A 16812-nucleotide genomic window follows, 5' to 3' on the forward strand; every position below is an offset into this window, starting at 1 on the left:
TGAAGAAGCTTAGAAATGGCGGAAAGAGTGCTGTAAAAGGAGTTAGAGATGATAAAGGTGACATGAAAATGGGAGAAAAAGATATCCTTGAAGTATGGAGTAATTATTTCGAAAAATTGCTAAATGAAACAAGCAGTAATAGCACAGTGGTAAAAAAACATTCAACACGCATACAGTCAGGAATACATATCCATACTTGAAGTAGAAAAAGCCATCAAAATCTTGAAATGTGGAAATGCAGCAGGAGTAGATGATATTCGACCAGAAATGCTGAAGTATGGTGGTATAAAAGTCTTACAGTGGCTGTACTGCATAGTTCAAAAGTCCTGGACAGAGGGACGAATTCCAGATGATTTGAATAGAGCTCTCATAGTACCCATATATAAAAAGGGAAATAAAACTGAATATGAGAATTACAGAGGCATTTCATTACTGAGTGTTCCTGGTAAGATATATGCAAGTGTACTTGAGAAACGGTTGAGCATGTTTGTGGAAGAGAAGCTTGGTGAAGAACAAGCTGGACTCAGGCCAAATAGAGGCTGCCATGATCAGATTTTCAATTTACGACAGATGGTTGAGAAATCATGGGAATATAACAAATATCTGTATTTAAGTTTTGTTGATCTGGAAAAGGCATATGACAAGGTGCCAAGAGAGACTATTCAATACACTACAGTTATATGGTGTCAGTGGGGCATTATATCAAGCAATACTCAGTCTTTATTTGAGTTGTAAGTCAGCAGTTAGAATTGAAGGAAGTACAGGAAGATGGTTTAGTGTTAAATCTGGTGTCAGACAAGGATGTACATTATCCACTCTGTTATTCATTATCTATATGGATCACATTATGAAGGAAAGTGGTATTAAAAATGATATCAGAATTGGAGATGTTAATGTCAGCTCTTGGCTTTATGCGGACGATGTTATATAAATCTGCTACAAGTTTGCAAGATTCCCTGACTAAATTGAATAACAGTTGGAATAGATATGGTAATGAGGTCAGCAATAAAAAGACAAAGACAATGAAAATTGTTAGAATTATTGAAAATGTCAACTGCTTTGTGAATGGAGAATTTATAGAACAAGTAAAACATTTCAGTTACACGTGCATGATTTTTAATGAAGATGGTCAATTAAATATGGAAATAGACAACAGAATCAACAAAGCTGGTATGGTAGGAAGTAAATTGAATAATTTCGAATGAAATAATTCGAATGAAATTAGTCTGAACACTAATTTTTTTTCTAAATTAGCTGTATACAAGACAGTTTTCAAACCAGTTTTAACTTATGGATCTGAGAGCTGGGTCAGAAGTAAAACACTTGACCAAAGACTAGAGACCGCAGATATGAGAGTCCTGAGAAAGATTAGAGGCATGAACAGATGGCATCAGTGGCAATATCATATTAAAAACGAGGATATTAGGAAAAAACTTGACATCGTCAGCATCCGGGAATACATTAACAGACCTAATCTCAGGTGGTATGGTAACTTAAACAGAACGGGCGAGGAAAGATTAGCAAAACAAGTGTCCTCTTCCAGGCTGTTCTCTGCCAGGAAAAGACCCAGAGGAAGACCAAGATATAGGTGGACTGATACGGTACATAGTGCCTTAGATGATAGAAATATAAGATCTGATAATGTTGGAGTCTTGACAAGTTAGAGACTGATTTGGAGGTAAATTGTTGATGGGAAGTTAGTAATGATGTAAATTTTTCATGTACAGGAATACCTCAATTATCGCGATTATTGTAGCGATGAAAAATACCGCAATAATCGAATCCGCGATAATCGGAATAAATAATGCGTGTAATATGGGTGATGATTGCGAAGGATTTTTCAAATCTATTAATTAAATTTTATATATGAAGTAAATAAGAAATGTATTAAACATGTTAAGTAAATAATGAAGGTACAAATTTTGAAAAACTAGATTATTCTTTAATCTTTATTTATATATAAGGAGCACATACAGTTATTCTTTCTTGTATAAAAATTGGTGTAGACTTGTGTGGTGGAATTTTCTTTTCTTTGTATAAAACTCAGTAGCAACGGATGGAATTTTCAATTTCCTGATGAACTTTCATTTCTTTTTCCGAAACCATATTTTCCCATGACTCTTTCCCAACCATCATTATCTATTCCAACTTTGGCATTCCAATATCCTTCAATAATTAGTACATCTTGCTTTTGTATCACATCTATTGTCTGTGTCAGATCTTTGCAGAATAAGTCAATATCCTCATCTGCGCTCTCGGATGTGGGTGCATATATCTAGACTGTTGATATGTTGAATGGTTTTGCCTGAAATCTTGCTACTATGATTAATTCATTGACTAGTTTGTAGCCTAACAGTGCCTTTCGAGCTCTTTTGCTAAGAAGGAAGCCAACTCCTGCTTCGTGCTTGGTGTCATGTCCTGACCATATTACTTCGCATCCATTGATATCTCCAGATGATGTCCATCGCATCTCTGCCAATCCTAGTATATCCCGCCGATATCTCTTCATTTCCTCATGAAGTAGTTCTAATTTTCCTGACATCCAGAGTGTCCGCACATTCCATGTTCCTACTGATAGCAGTTCTGTTAGTTTCAGTTTCTGTTTCCTTCAGTAGAACCATGGTTCTACTATACATTAAAGATACTAAGAAATTATATACTTGGTTTTAATCATTTATGGAAGGAAGCAAAACAATGTTTTGCACGTGAAATATATTCACGTCTGAGCTGTTTGTATATAGCGGCTAATGACTTCACATCACTTGCCATAGTATGTATCCCATAATGCAAAACACACACTCTTTCGTATGTGTAAAATGCTGTGCATAATGGGAAGGGTCACTACCCGGACCAGTTTCAACCTTTATTGAGGTATCCTATGTAAAGAAAGGGTGAGAGAAAAATTAGAGGCCCTTATTTGGAGACAAAACACAGCAATTGCCAGTTTGCACCTTTAGTAAGCATAGTATGAGACCTCAGTAAAGGTCGAAACCAGTTTTGGGTGGTGACCCTTCCCATTATGCATAGCATTTTACACGTCTGAAAGGGTGTGTGTTTGCATTATGGGATAATACATATTAAGCAAGTTATGTGAAGTCTTCAGCCCCTGTATACAAGTAGATCAGACGTGAATATATTTCATGTGCAAAACATTGTTTTGCTTCCTTGGGTAAAGGATTAAAACTATATAATTATACAAAAGTATAATTAAATTATTATACAAATTATACTTGTATACAAGTATATAATTTCTTGGTACCTTTAATGTGTGTAAAGTTGAGATGAGCTGTAGTCACAGAAAATGCCAGAGGCTCATTGAGGATTAGTAGATTGGTTTAGATGCCTATATGTGGTAGGACATAATATTGAGGACAATGTGCATGGATTTCTGGATTGTATTGAATTTTTGTTGCATTTTTGTATATTTTTAAAATTATGTTGTTGATTTTTTGTGGAAGATTTTATTTTAACTGTAGTGACTCATTAATTTGCTATTCTGACTTATGTAGTAGTGGAATATTAGAGAAAATTCTGTAGAGAATGATGGACTTAGGGACAAAATGTTAAGCATGGTCTTGACAATGCCCAGACCTCTTCCAATCACAAGCTGGCAAACTACAGGATTATTCACCACCTGATCAGGAAGTCTTTGGAAGTGTTACCAACACATTGTCCTGTGTACTGCAGCTAGCTTGCAGAAACCATTTTGCTGCTATACCTTCAAACGAAGAAGTTACTGGCTCTCTAGTTAATTAATTACAGTGTGGAGAGTGTACTCAGCAAGTCCATGATGCTTATTACCTGTGTATAGAAAGGGAGAGAGAGAGACTAGAGGCCCTTCTTTGGAGACAGAACATTGCAGTTTCCAGTTTGTGCCTTTAGTAAGCAAAGTATTAGTATTTTCACCAGATAATGAAATCATTTTACCACGTAGATGGCTAGTTGGCAATGCCTCCAAATACTAACCAGAGCAACCATACTCACCAGAGCCCTGCTTGTGGATCAGACCATAGGTCATGCCACAGGAAGGGGGAGTTGATATGTTTGGGAGAGACTATATATTGCACATCATCAGCACCCATAAAGATTAGTGAGGACATCCCACAATGTGTCTTTGATTCCATGGAGATCCAGTGATCATAATATTTTTTTTTAAAAAAAAGTGTTGCACACCTGTAATGCTATAAATCACTTTTGATTACCAAGCAATTCTTTGAAATATTAAATAGCTTTTGTTTATTGATATAATTTATTCAAAGTTAATGTAATTTATTTTCAGTCTGTGACGAGATGTGTACCTGGAGTAGGAATGTATTTTAGCTCTTTACACTGGTTACAAACTAATTTCAGGTATGTATATATGTTTTTATAAAGCCTTTTTCTTTTTCTAATCTTCCATTTCATTTGTGTTATTAAGAAAAGGTTTTGAGAATTTTATTTTTTTATTATTTTCTTCTGGCCTGACAACTGTTGGTATCAACGAGGCAAATAGAGCAGGAAAAGAGATTCAGGAAATTGTCATATCATTATTATAACCTGTTTATCATAAGATTGGTATACAAAAATGACAGTTTATTAGTAATTTTTGGCAGATTTTGTAACTGTATTAAATTTTTGTTTCTAGTAGTTGATGGAATATTTAGTTTATTATTTAATTTAGTTGTTTTCTGCTCAGGACATGGACTGGTTATTACTAACACCATGTTCCAACATAAAAATGTGCACAAATTCACATGGAGAGAAGAAGCAAGGAATAAGAAAAGTCTCATTGACTATGTTATTGTTGATAGTGATGTTTTTTACCTGGTGCAGGACACCAGTATGTACAGAGGATTTGAAATTGGAAGAGATCACTATTTAGTCTTGAGCAGAATAAAATTGAATTTCATATTGAAAAGAATAACATGTAAGAAAGTTTTAAAGCAAATAAAAGTTGAGCAGCTCTCAGATGTGAGTTGTAGACTAAAATACACAGAGATTATTGAAGGAAAAATGAAAGAGTTTGAGAACAGGAACCAAACCTTGGAGATTCAGTGGCAAGCCTTGAAGAAAACCCTGAATGATTCAGCCAGAGAGGCATGTGGTGAGGTAGTCTGCAAGGATAGAAAAATCAGAACTCCATGGTGGTGTAAATGAATAGTGTTTTTTTTTTCTATTTTTATATCCTTTATTTTATTCTTATTTCTTTAATATCCTGTCGTTACTGCGCCATTGTAATATCTTATATATCTTACCCACTTCTTTAACTTGTCTCTTTTATTTCTTATCGTCAATTCTTATATGTTAATTCACTTCCTTTAATCTTTGTCTCTGTTCCTTTATACAACTCTTTTAACTTTAAACTAATATCCTCCTATTCCTTATCTTTACCTCCAGTATTCCTATTTTTATTATACCAAGGATCTCTAGATATTTATTTGAATTAGTGACTGTGCCTCCGGAAATCCTTTTTTGGCATTAAATATTACTACTTTCGGTAGATATCATTCCTTACTCTTATATACAATTGTGGCTATCCCTTTATCTAATTCTCGTATTAGTTATCTATCCTCCCCGCTCACAAGTTTGGTTGTTTTTAGAACAATGCATCAAAGAATTAAATTATCAGGCAACACTCTGTTAATATTTAAACAACAAAAATTTAATTCACATAAGACACATTTTACACTGCATTTTCAATAATAAAAGGAAACATCACAATTTAAATCTGCATAAATAGACTAATTAAGTTCCTGCATTATCTTATGAAAAATCATGTCACACATATAATCAATTTTCTTAATGCAACATAAGTCATTTATACTGAGCAATGGTACTTGTTACTAAACTATTAGATCTTACTCATTGAACACATAAACAATATCTTTTACACACAATTGCTCTTTCCTTTCTATGCAGGAAATATTCTATAGGCAAGTTTCATCATACAGTTACACTAAGACTTATTTCAAACTAAAAATTCCTGACACTTAATTACTTTATAATCTTTAACTGTTAAATATGCCTATTTAGATAAGCCTTTACTTACTAATAAGAGTTCTCTTAAAACTCAAGGAAATTTAACAAATGGGTCAACTCACTTTATAAGGTGCTACCCACTGTGTACTTGGCTGGACTTCTTTTCCCTTTTTCTTCCGTGTCAGGTTTTTCAATCCTTCTTTACGGCGGTGTTAGGTCTACTGATGTTCCTAGGATACTCTGTCCTGCCGTACTTCGGGCGAAGATTACTGGCTTGTGAAATGCTTGCATGTGCGTTGGATCAATGGAGCAATTTCTTCCCTCTGACAGCAGCTCCCGGCGAAGACTCGTCAATTCATCATCGACTGTCAGTTTTGCCTGGCGGATTGATTCCTCCCATCTTTCTTTCAGATCTCTGGCATGATTTCTCCGGACATCGCGTACTCGATGGCCTACATCTGCCAGACGACCGTTGGCGACTTTTCTATCCTAACCTCTGGATGCTGACGAAAATTTCTGAACCGATGTCGCGTCCTCAACGGCTTACATCAGCCGGATGACCGTTGGCAACTTCTCGATCCTGACCTCTGGATCCTTGACGAAAATTTCTTGAACCGATTGTCGCGTCCTCAATGGCTTACATCAGCCAGAGGACCGTTGGCGACTTCTCAATCCTGACCTCTGGATGCTGACGAAAATTTCTGAACCGATGATGCAATCTTTTCGCCTATACCTTTTATTTGGTCACTTCCGAATCCTTGTGCGGAGATATGTGAACCCCAAATATTTCGGCAAAATGCCTTGATTCTTTTCTTTGACTGACCCTTCCTTTGTTTTTTTTCCTACATTCCCTAAATCCTATTACTTTTGGCAGCGGACATTCGTTTGAAACTTTTGTCGGTCCACCTATCACTGACCTTGAGATTCCCATGTAGAATACGCAAAGTTTGATATCTTTACAAAAAATCTAAAAATATACTGCTTTACCATTGGCAAGGTATTGCCTTAATACTGTACCTTCTAGAATATTCCCTTATTTGGCATAGAGCACATACAAATTCCCATTAGGATTATTTAGATATGACATACAATTATTTACAAGTTACAGGTCTTACTGGGCTCGACCTTGGTAAACCTTATGTAAAAATATTTAGACTTGTTATAGCTACATAAATATTTTTACACTGGATACAGGAAGTTAAAGAGGCAGTGAAGGAAAAGAAGAAAGCATATCAAAAGTTCCTGGCAAATAACTCAGCTTTTGCTCTTAGAGAATACAGAGACAAATGTAAAAAAGCTAAACAAAAGTCATGGGAGGACTTTGGCAAGAACATAGAAAATAAATATCAAGAAGGTGGTAAGATATTTTGGAGGTTGTTGAAAAAGCTTAGAAATGGAGGAAAGAGTGCTGTAAAAGGAGTTAGAGATGATAAAGGTGACATGAAAACGGGAGAAAAAGATATCCTTGAAATATGGAGTAATTGCTTCGCAAAATTGCTAAATGAAACAAGCAGTGATATCACAGTGGTAAAAAACACTCAACAGGCATACAGTCAGGAATATATATCCATACTTGAAGTAGAAAACGCCATCAAAGGATTGAAATGTTGAAAGGCAGCAGGAATAGATGATATTTGACCAGAAATGCTGAAGTATGGTGGTATAAAAGTCTTACAGTGGCTGCACTGCATAGTTCAGAAAGCCTGGACAGAGGAACGAATTCCCGATGATCGGAGTAGAGCTCTAATAGTATCCATATATAAAAAGGGAAATAGAACTGAATGTGAGAATTACAGAGGTATTTCCCTACTGAGTGTTCCTGGCAAGATCTATGCAGGTATACTTGAGAAACGGTTGAGAAGAATTGTGGAAGAAAAGCTTGGTGAAGAACAAGCTGGATTCAGGCCAAATAGAGGCTGTCAGGATAAGATCTTCACTTTACGACAACTAGTTGAGAAACCATGGGAATATAACAAAGATCTGTATTTAAGTTTTGTCGATCTGGAAAAGGAATATGACAAAGTGCCAAGAGAGAAGCTATTCAATACGCTACAGTTATATGGTATCAATGGGGCATTATATCAAGCAATACTTAGTCTTTATTTGATTTGTAAGTCAGCAGTTAGAATTGAAGGAAGTACAGGAAGATGGTTTAATGTTAAATCTGGTATCAGACATGGATCTACATTATCCCCTCTGTTATTCATTATCTATATGGATCACATTATGAAGGAAAGTAGTATTAAACCTGATATTAAAATTGAAGAAGTTAATGCTTTATTTGCTTTATTCAGATGATGTTATACTTCTAAATAAATCTGCTACAAGTCTGCAAGATTTCCTGACTAAATTGAATAACTGTTGTAATAGATATGGTATGAAGGTCAGCATTATAAAGACAAAGACAATGAAAATATTCAGTAACATTGAAAATATCAACTGCATTGTGAATGGAGAACCTATAGAACAAGTAAAACATTTCGGCTACTTATGCACGATTTTTAGTGAAGATTGTAAATTAACATAGAAATAAAATGGAAATTAAAATAGAAATAGACAACAGAATCAACAAAGCTGGTATGGTAGGAAGTCAATTGAATAAATTCATATAGAATAAGAGAGAAATTAGTCGGAACACTATATTAGCTGTATACAAGACAGTTTTCAAACCAGTTTTAACTTATGGATCTGAGAGCTGGGTCAGAAGTAAAACACTTGACCAAAGACTAGAGACCGCAGATATGAGAGTCCTGAGAAAGATTAGAGGCGTGAACAGATGGCATCAATGGCAATATCATATTAAAAACGAGGATATTAGGAAAGAACTTGACATTGTTGGCATCCAGGAATGCGGTAGCAGAGCTAATCTCAGGTGGTATGGTCACTTAAACTGAATGGCGAGGAAAGATTAGCAAAACAAGTATTCTCTGCCAGGTTGGCAGGAAAACAACCCAGAGGAAGATCAAGATATAGGTGGATTGATATGGTACAAAGTGCCTTAGACGATTGAAATATAATATCTGATAATGTTGGAGTCTTGAGAAGTAACAGACTGATTTGGAGGAAAATTGTAGATAGGAAGTTAGTAATGATGTAAATTTTTCATGTAGTACTATCATATCCTGTACACCACTTGAGGGTACATGTCAGGAATTTGATGATGATTAATTTAGTTGATAGAATTAAGTTTAGCAATGTGGTATTTAGATATTAACAAAATTACAACAAGGTTACACAAATATATAAGATCAAAGGCTACAGCGATAGATAATTGGTCAAAAATTAAACTAATGAATAATATATATATATATATATATATATATATGTACAAAAGTTAAGTAATACAGTATTTACATATAAACAAAATTACAATCAAATGTGTTTGTACAAATTAATTCTTTGTAAAAAATTAAAAACATCATGCAATCTGCCTGATTGTATATGGCTTGGTAAGATAGATAAAAATTTCATCCCTGTATCGTGTAAAGTGCTGGCACTCCACCAGAACATGACAAATAGTGAGATATGTATTGTATTTTTCACACATAGGAGGGTCATCAGCCCTTAGTAAATAAGAATGTGTAAGATGACTAGCTAAACAAAAGTCATGGGAAGACTTTGGTAAGAACATAAGAAAATTTCATCCCTGTATCGTGTAAAGTGCTGGCACTCCACCAGAACATGACAAATAGTGAGATATGTATTGTATTTTTCACACATAGGAGGGTCATCAGCCCTTAGTAAATAAGAATGTGTAAGATGACTAGCTAAACAAAAGTCATGGGAAGACTTTGGTAAGAACATAAACCAGAGAGCATGTGGTGAGGTTGTCTGCAAGGATAGAAAAATCAGAACTCCATGGTAGACACAGGAAGTTAAAGAGGCAGTTCCATCAAAAGTTCCTGGCAAATAAGTCAGCTTGTGCTCTTACAGAATACAGAGACAAATGTAAGAAAGCTCAATACTGTGTAAAACTAGCTAAACAAAAGGCATGGGAAGACTTTGGTAAGAACATAGAAAATAAATATCAAGAAAGTGGCAAGATATTCTGGAGGTTGTTGATGAAGCTCAGAAATGGAGGAAAGATTGCTGTAAAAGGAATTAGAGGTGATAAAGGTGACAAGAAAACAGGAGAAAAAGATATCCTTGAAATATGGAGTAATTACTTCGAAAAATTGCTAAATGAAACAAGCAGTGGTGACAGCACAGTGGTAAAAAACACTGACCAGGCATGCAATCAGGAATACATATCATACTTGAAGTAGAAAAGTCATCAAATGCCTGAAATGTTGAAGGGCAGCTGGATTAGTTGATATTTGACTAGAAATATTCAAGTATGGAGGTATAAAAGTCTTACAGTGGCTGCACTGCATAGTTCAGAAGGCTTGGACAGAGGGGCAAATTGCAGATGATTGGAGTACAGCTCTCATAGAACCTATATATAAAAAACGAAAATAAAACTGAATGTGAGAATTACAGGGAATTATTTCTCTACTGAGTGTTCCTGGTAAGATTTATGCCAATATACTTGAGGAACGGTTGAGAAGGATTGTGTAAGAGAAGCTTGGTGAAGAACAAGCTAGACTCAGGCCAAATAGAGACTGTTAAGATCAGATTTTCACTTTACGACAACTAGTTGAGAAACCATGGGAATATAACAAATATCTGTATTTAAGTTTTGTCGATCTGGAAAAGGCATATGACAACGTGCCAAGAGAGAAGCTATTCAATACGCTACAGTTATATGGTGTCAATGGGGCATTATATCAAGCAATACGTAGTCTTTATTTGAGTTGTAAGTCAGCAGTTAGAATTGAAGGAAGTACAGGAAGATGGTTTAATGTTAAATCTGGTGTGAGACAAGGATGTACATTATCCCCTCTGTTATTCATTATCTATATGAATCACATTATGAAGGAAAGTGGTATTAAACATGATATCAAAATTGGAGATGTTAATGCCAGCTCTTTGCTTTATTCAGATGATGTTATACTTCTAAATAAATCTGCTACAAGTGTGCAAGATTTCCTGACTAAATTGAATAACTGTTTTAATAGATATGGTATGAGGGTCAGCATTATAAAGACAAAGATAATGAAAATATTCAGAAACATTGAAAATATCAACTGCATTGTGAATGGAGAACCTATAGAACAAGTAAAACATTTCAGTTACTTAGGCACGATTTTTAGTGAAGATTGTAAATTAACATAGAAATAAAATGGAAATTAAAATAGAAATAGACAACAGAATCAACAAATCTGGTATGGTAGGAAGTCAACTGAATAAATTTATATGGAATAAGAGTGAAATTAGCCAAATCACTAAATTAGCTGTATTCAAGACAGTATTCAAGCTAATTTTAACTTATGGATCTGAGAGCTGGGTCAGAAGTAAAACACTTGAACAAAGACTAGAGACCACAGATATGAGAGTCCTAAGAAAGATTAGTGGCATAAACAGATGGCATCAATGGCAATATCATTTTAAAAACGAGGATATTAGGAAAGAACTTAACATTGATTCATCCAGGAATGCGTTAGAAGAGCTAATCTCAGGTGGTATGGTCACTTAAACAGAATGGGGGGGAAAAGATTAGCAAAACAAGTGTTCTCTGCCAGGTTGCTAGGAAAAAGACCCAGATGAAAATCAAGATATAGGTGGACGATACAGTAGAAAGTGCCTTAGAAGATAGAAATATAAGATCTGACAATGTTGGAGTCTTGACAGGTAACAGATCGATTTGGAGGAAAATTGTAGATAGTAAGTTAGTAATGATGTAAATTTTTCATGTAGTACTTACTATCATATCCTGCACATCCCTTGAGGATACATGTCAGGAATTTGATGATGAAGATGACTGTGGCTTATGCGGAGACTAGCAAGAACAACTTCCTCTCTTCTCTTTATACGTTGACTAGAATGCAATGCTAATTTCAGGTTTAATTGACATATAATATGTTTGTCAATGCTTTCTGCCATGATGACTCCCATTGAGCAGTTCACTTTGATCTTATAACCTCTCTGTGGGCTGTATATGGTACTGTCAAACTGTATGTTGAGAAAGTATGAGGTGATTTAGTAGCTGCATCTGCAGTCTGGCATCGATATTCTGTCGAAATCCATTACAGTTCCCTTGTGAAAATTTTCCTATTATATGGTTTTATAGACTTGTCTGGTTTCCTGGGGGTTGAGGGATTACCTCTGTCAGATTTATGTTTATGAATTGTTTTGATAAAGTATGGAATGCCAGTCTTCATCCCTTCGTCTGGTAGAGTAATCAGTACATCTGATGTGTTAGTCAGTTGGTAAGTTTACTTTCAGTGGATATCGAAGTCTCCATTTTTTCTGTGGCAGTGTCTGGTGGTTTATCGTTGCCATAATTTTTTTGACAAGTGGGTGTTTTTCGATTGGACCATTTTTGAAGTTGTCTCTGGAGTAAGGCCATAGGTAATGTGATCGATGTGCTCAACAGAGAAGTACTCACGATCATGAGGTGCAAGTATGGTGGAACAGATATACAAGTTTGAGTTGCTGTTGGTACTTTCTTAATTCTTACCTTCTCAGCATAAGAGGATCTCTGAGCAGGTGTGATGGTGGCTAGTTTTCTTTTTGTATCCTGATGTGTGTTATGTTTTGCTCTGTTTTCATTTTTTTGTATTTCTTTTTCATCTTTCCACTTCTGACATGCATGAGAGTAAGCTGGGTGATCTCCCTGACAGTTGACATATTTAGCTATTTTTCACATCAAGATTTGTTATCATGCTCTTTACTACCACATCGGGCATAGGTAGTAGAACCACGACAGGCAGTTTGGGTATGTCCGTATCTCTGACATTTAAATCATCTTAGTAGGTTAAGGATGTATGTTCTACAGGACAGCTGAGATACCCTGCTTTTACAGATATTGGAGGCTTAGATGTATCAAAAGTAAGGAAAATGTTCTTGGTTGAAACCAGGGGACCATTCCTACATATCAGGATGTGCCTCACACACGTCGCTCCTTGATCTTTAAGTTCTCCTCATCAGGAACATCAAGGAGATACCATTCTGAAATGACTCTTCTACAGGAATTCAGTGTTTTTTGAGGTGTTACCGTGTGATTTGCATTCCACCCATTGTCGTTGCTCTTAGTAGTTTCTCGGAATGTTGCTAACACAATGTTTCCAGAACACAATTTCTTAACAATTTTGGGAGGTCCTGCCAGTCATTCTAAACCCTTTCGAATAAAGAAAGATGACATTTTCCCTGTTGGTTTTCTATCTGTTGCATGAATGATTTAATATGTTGGTACATTTATACTAGTATCATATATCTTTTGTTTCTTATTTCTGTTTCCATATGCTGTATCTATGTTATCATTACTTGGTTGGGTAGGTTCCCTGAAATGTTTGAGGGTACCTAAACATAGGGTCCCTGAAACATTTGATGATGAAGGATTCATGCTCAAGAAGTTTTCGGTTCGGCACCAGAGCTCCCCATCCACCATGGAGCCACCCATGGATGTCCACTGACTGGCAAGCATTGACTGCGCTCAGGAGTGGAACACCAGGTCTACCCTGGATGCTATACCGGCACTACAGCAAGCCTAGGATCCTGACCTTGGACCATGGGATGAGAGGCTTACTGTAACACTGTTGACCTTTGCAGGCAAGCCCACTAGCCAGTTGATCCTGGCTGGGCCATCCTGCCGTCTTGCCGAAGCAGGGGCCAAAGTAGCGTAAGACTACCTGGATCCCCCCCCTCCCCTTTCCAGATGTCCACGGGTCTCACTACATGGCAGCAGAACGTTGAATCCCACTGATGGTGGTCTGGAAAAAAGAATAATGAAAAAGACTCAGGAGAAGTAGAGCAAAGAATACAGGAAGAAAAGCAAAGAAAAAGAAGAAAAATGAAAAGGGCCAGTATCATCCATGGGAGATCCCCCTCCACTATGAACAGGTGTCCCACATGAAGGGAGTAGATAAAGGACAATAGTTGTCAATTCAGTGTTGTAAAATGTAAGGTAATGCAGTTAGAGATGGATACATACTTCATGTCATATTGATGGTACTAGTTTATAGGAAGTTGATGAGGCTTGGGTTCTTGGAGTGATGGTGGATAGAGATTTGAAATTCAGAGGACATGCAGGAGTTGGCAAAACAGCATAGAGGATGACTTGTATGCTGAAGAACACACTGACAAGTAAAAATTGGCAGGTTATTATCCTTCTTTATAAGGCTATGATTTAGCTTCATGTTGACTACTGCATAGATTTGGTCACTTGTATTTCTTAGTGAATTAGGTGGTAGAGAGGATTCAGAGATGAGTGACCAAGCTGTTGACAGATCTGTGGAATGTTCCCTATGAGGATAGATTGAGGTTGTGTGGATTACAGAATTTACCTGACAGGTGGAAGAAAGGGGATATGATAGAAACTGAAGTTACTAAAGGGATTCTATAATATTGACATAGAAGAAATATTTCAGTATATGGGTAGTTATGTAAGTCTGCACACTTACTAACTATCCTCTTAGACAACTTCCAATAATTGGAAGTTGTGTAAGAGGATAGTTAGTAAGGGTCTGCAGACTAGGTTTTTACTTGGAGAGTGGTGAAAGAGTGGAATGGATTGTAATTGGTCTTTGTGAGCACTCCAACAGTGAATAAGTTTAAGGAGATGTATGATAGGTATTGTGTTAATGGATACGGTGGATCTGTCATGATGAGTCTTTTTGATTTCATGAAATACCCATATAAATAATAATAATAGTAATTTCTAATTTTTTATGAAGATGTCCAGAATATTTTGCAACCTTCTTAATATTTACAGTAGCGAACAAATTAATCTGAACAAACAGAATTTTCGTCAAGTTTTTGGTTTTGGTTTGGTTTGGTTTTGTTTTGTTTCAGTTCACAGTAATTTTGGTTTTGGTCTTAGTTCACTATTTTGGTTGAGTGCTGCATGTTTAACCATCTCTACGATGTTTATTAATAGCATTGTGCATTTTTAATAGGGAAATAAGTTGACATTCGTAGTGTTTTGTGTAGCTATAAAATGGATACATCTTCAACAAAGGATTCAAAATATGTACTCTTTCTCAGCATACATCCATGACTCAAAGACAGTTTGCCAATGAGTGGTATTGGTTTGGATACTGTCAATGTAATTTTAAAGAGGTTTAGGAAGACATCTACCTTTTCTGTTGACAGAAAAGGAAAATTACACTTATTCAAGATTGTTTACTAATTAGGAAAAGCAAAATGAATTCAAGATTGTCTGCTGTAGACTTGAATTGAGACTTAGCTGCTAGTGGGATTTATTGTTTCTGACATGACAGTCTGTTGAAGATTGTTGAAAGCAGAGAGGACTGCACACATACCAATAAAGAAACAACTTTTGATGAAGGCTATGTCGGCAAAAGTGTATAAAGATTGGGCTGTGGAGAAGTCAAAGAAGGTCATATTCTCAGATGAAAGCCATTTCTTTGTTCAAGTAGAACAAGTACCGTATGTTCTCAAATCAGAAGCTGGGAAGACTTCTCCCACCCACCTTCAACAAGCTCCTAACACCCAACTCAAAAGCTGTTTTGGGATTGTTTTACACATGACAGTCCAGGATTACTTGGGCCGGTTGATTATGATGAAAAGTGACCAATACATAAAAATGTTGGCGAAAAGAGTGTCTCACAAATTCAGACACACAAAGAACTCATCTTCCAACAGGATCTCACTCCATGCCACACTTCAAAAAAAAAAGTGAGAGTTCCTCAAAAATTACAACATTCAATCGCTTCAATGACCAGGTAACGCTCCTGACATTAACCTAATAGAAAATTTGTGGGCAAAAGTTAAAAAGAGACTTGGAGAATTAATTAGTGATACAAAGGATAACTTAATACACTCCATTATAAAAATATCCTTTCTTTTAGTTTTGCACTGTGATCAGCATTCATTTTAGAAATTATGGACTTTACAAATGTGTTATAAAAGACTATTTTAATTTCCACACGTTTCGATCTTCATATTAAAGTAATCATCTGGAGTATATACAAATATACAAGGACAAGTTGAGTTACATTTCACACAGTAAGCTAAAGAAACAATAATTTGATCACCGGTTATTCTACTGGCATGAAATCTAGTGAAAGAAAAAAAAAAAAAATTCAGATAAAATTACAAATTAATTATTTAGAAACTACATTAAAGTGAAATTCTATTTAAGATAACATGAGAGAAACATTCTTATAGATAGTTTTCTTACAGTAACAATGATGTCCTATTTTTAACATTACAATTGTTATATTAGAATTAGGATTCTGGATTATCTACAGTCCTGTTTATAGTTAACTCTTAGGGAGACAGGTTCCGTGGGCAGAATATGTGCCTTCTATATGTTTCGGATTTTTAGACAATCATTATTGTTCAGATTGGGGTGGTTGATAAGAATCTCACAGGCTTCCTTAAATTTGCATTCATACCATGTTTTGGTATGATGTAAACAACTAGTGCTTTTCCAGTCAATTCTATGTAGTGTTCAGGGTATGATCAGAAAGGCCAGCTTCACCATAGTTATTATATTTAATGTGTCGTTTATGTTCCTTTTGTCTGATTGGAATTGTGCATCCTGTTTCCCCTATATACAGGGTGTTCGGGATAAATTTGACAGTTTCGTAAGGAAAAAGAAAATCTTCTTTGTATCTATTAAATTTAATGAATTGACAAAAAACATTACAGGCAGAGTTAATTACAATACTATCAACAAGATTTACTCAAAATAACCACCATTAGCATCGATCACAGCTTCAATTCTGCTTCGGAACCTCGAACAAGCTGATGCTACAGTCTCCCTGGGAAGGGCCGCAAAAACTGTTT

General features: G+C 35.8%; 1 protein-coding gene across 2 annotated transcripts in view; it reads left to right on the forward strand.

The window, feature by feature from the left end:
• Positions 1 to 16812, forward strand: part of LOC150102860 (mitochondrial glycine transporter-like) — a 203470-nt gene that overhangs the window by 79302 nt on the left and 107356 nt on the right. For both annotated transcript variants that reach the window (XM_090398598.1, XM_090398597.1), the window contains exon 5: positions 4280 to 4350. In XM_090398598.1, the coding sequence (XP_090254724.1) occupies positions 4280 to 4350 (71 nt within the window). The remainder of the gene's footprint in view (positions 1 to 4279; positions 4351 to 16812) is intronic.

This window comes from Typopeltis vanoorti, chromosome 9 (genome assembly GCF_054136105.1).
Source record: "Typopeltis vanoorti isolate ZY-2024b chromosome 9, IOZ_Tvanoo_1.0, whole genome shotgun sequence".
NCBI classification, from domain to species: Eukaryota; Metazoa; Arthropoda; class Arachnida; order Uropygi; family Thelyphonidae; genus Typopeltis; species Typopeltis vanoorti.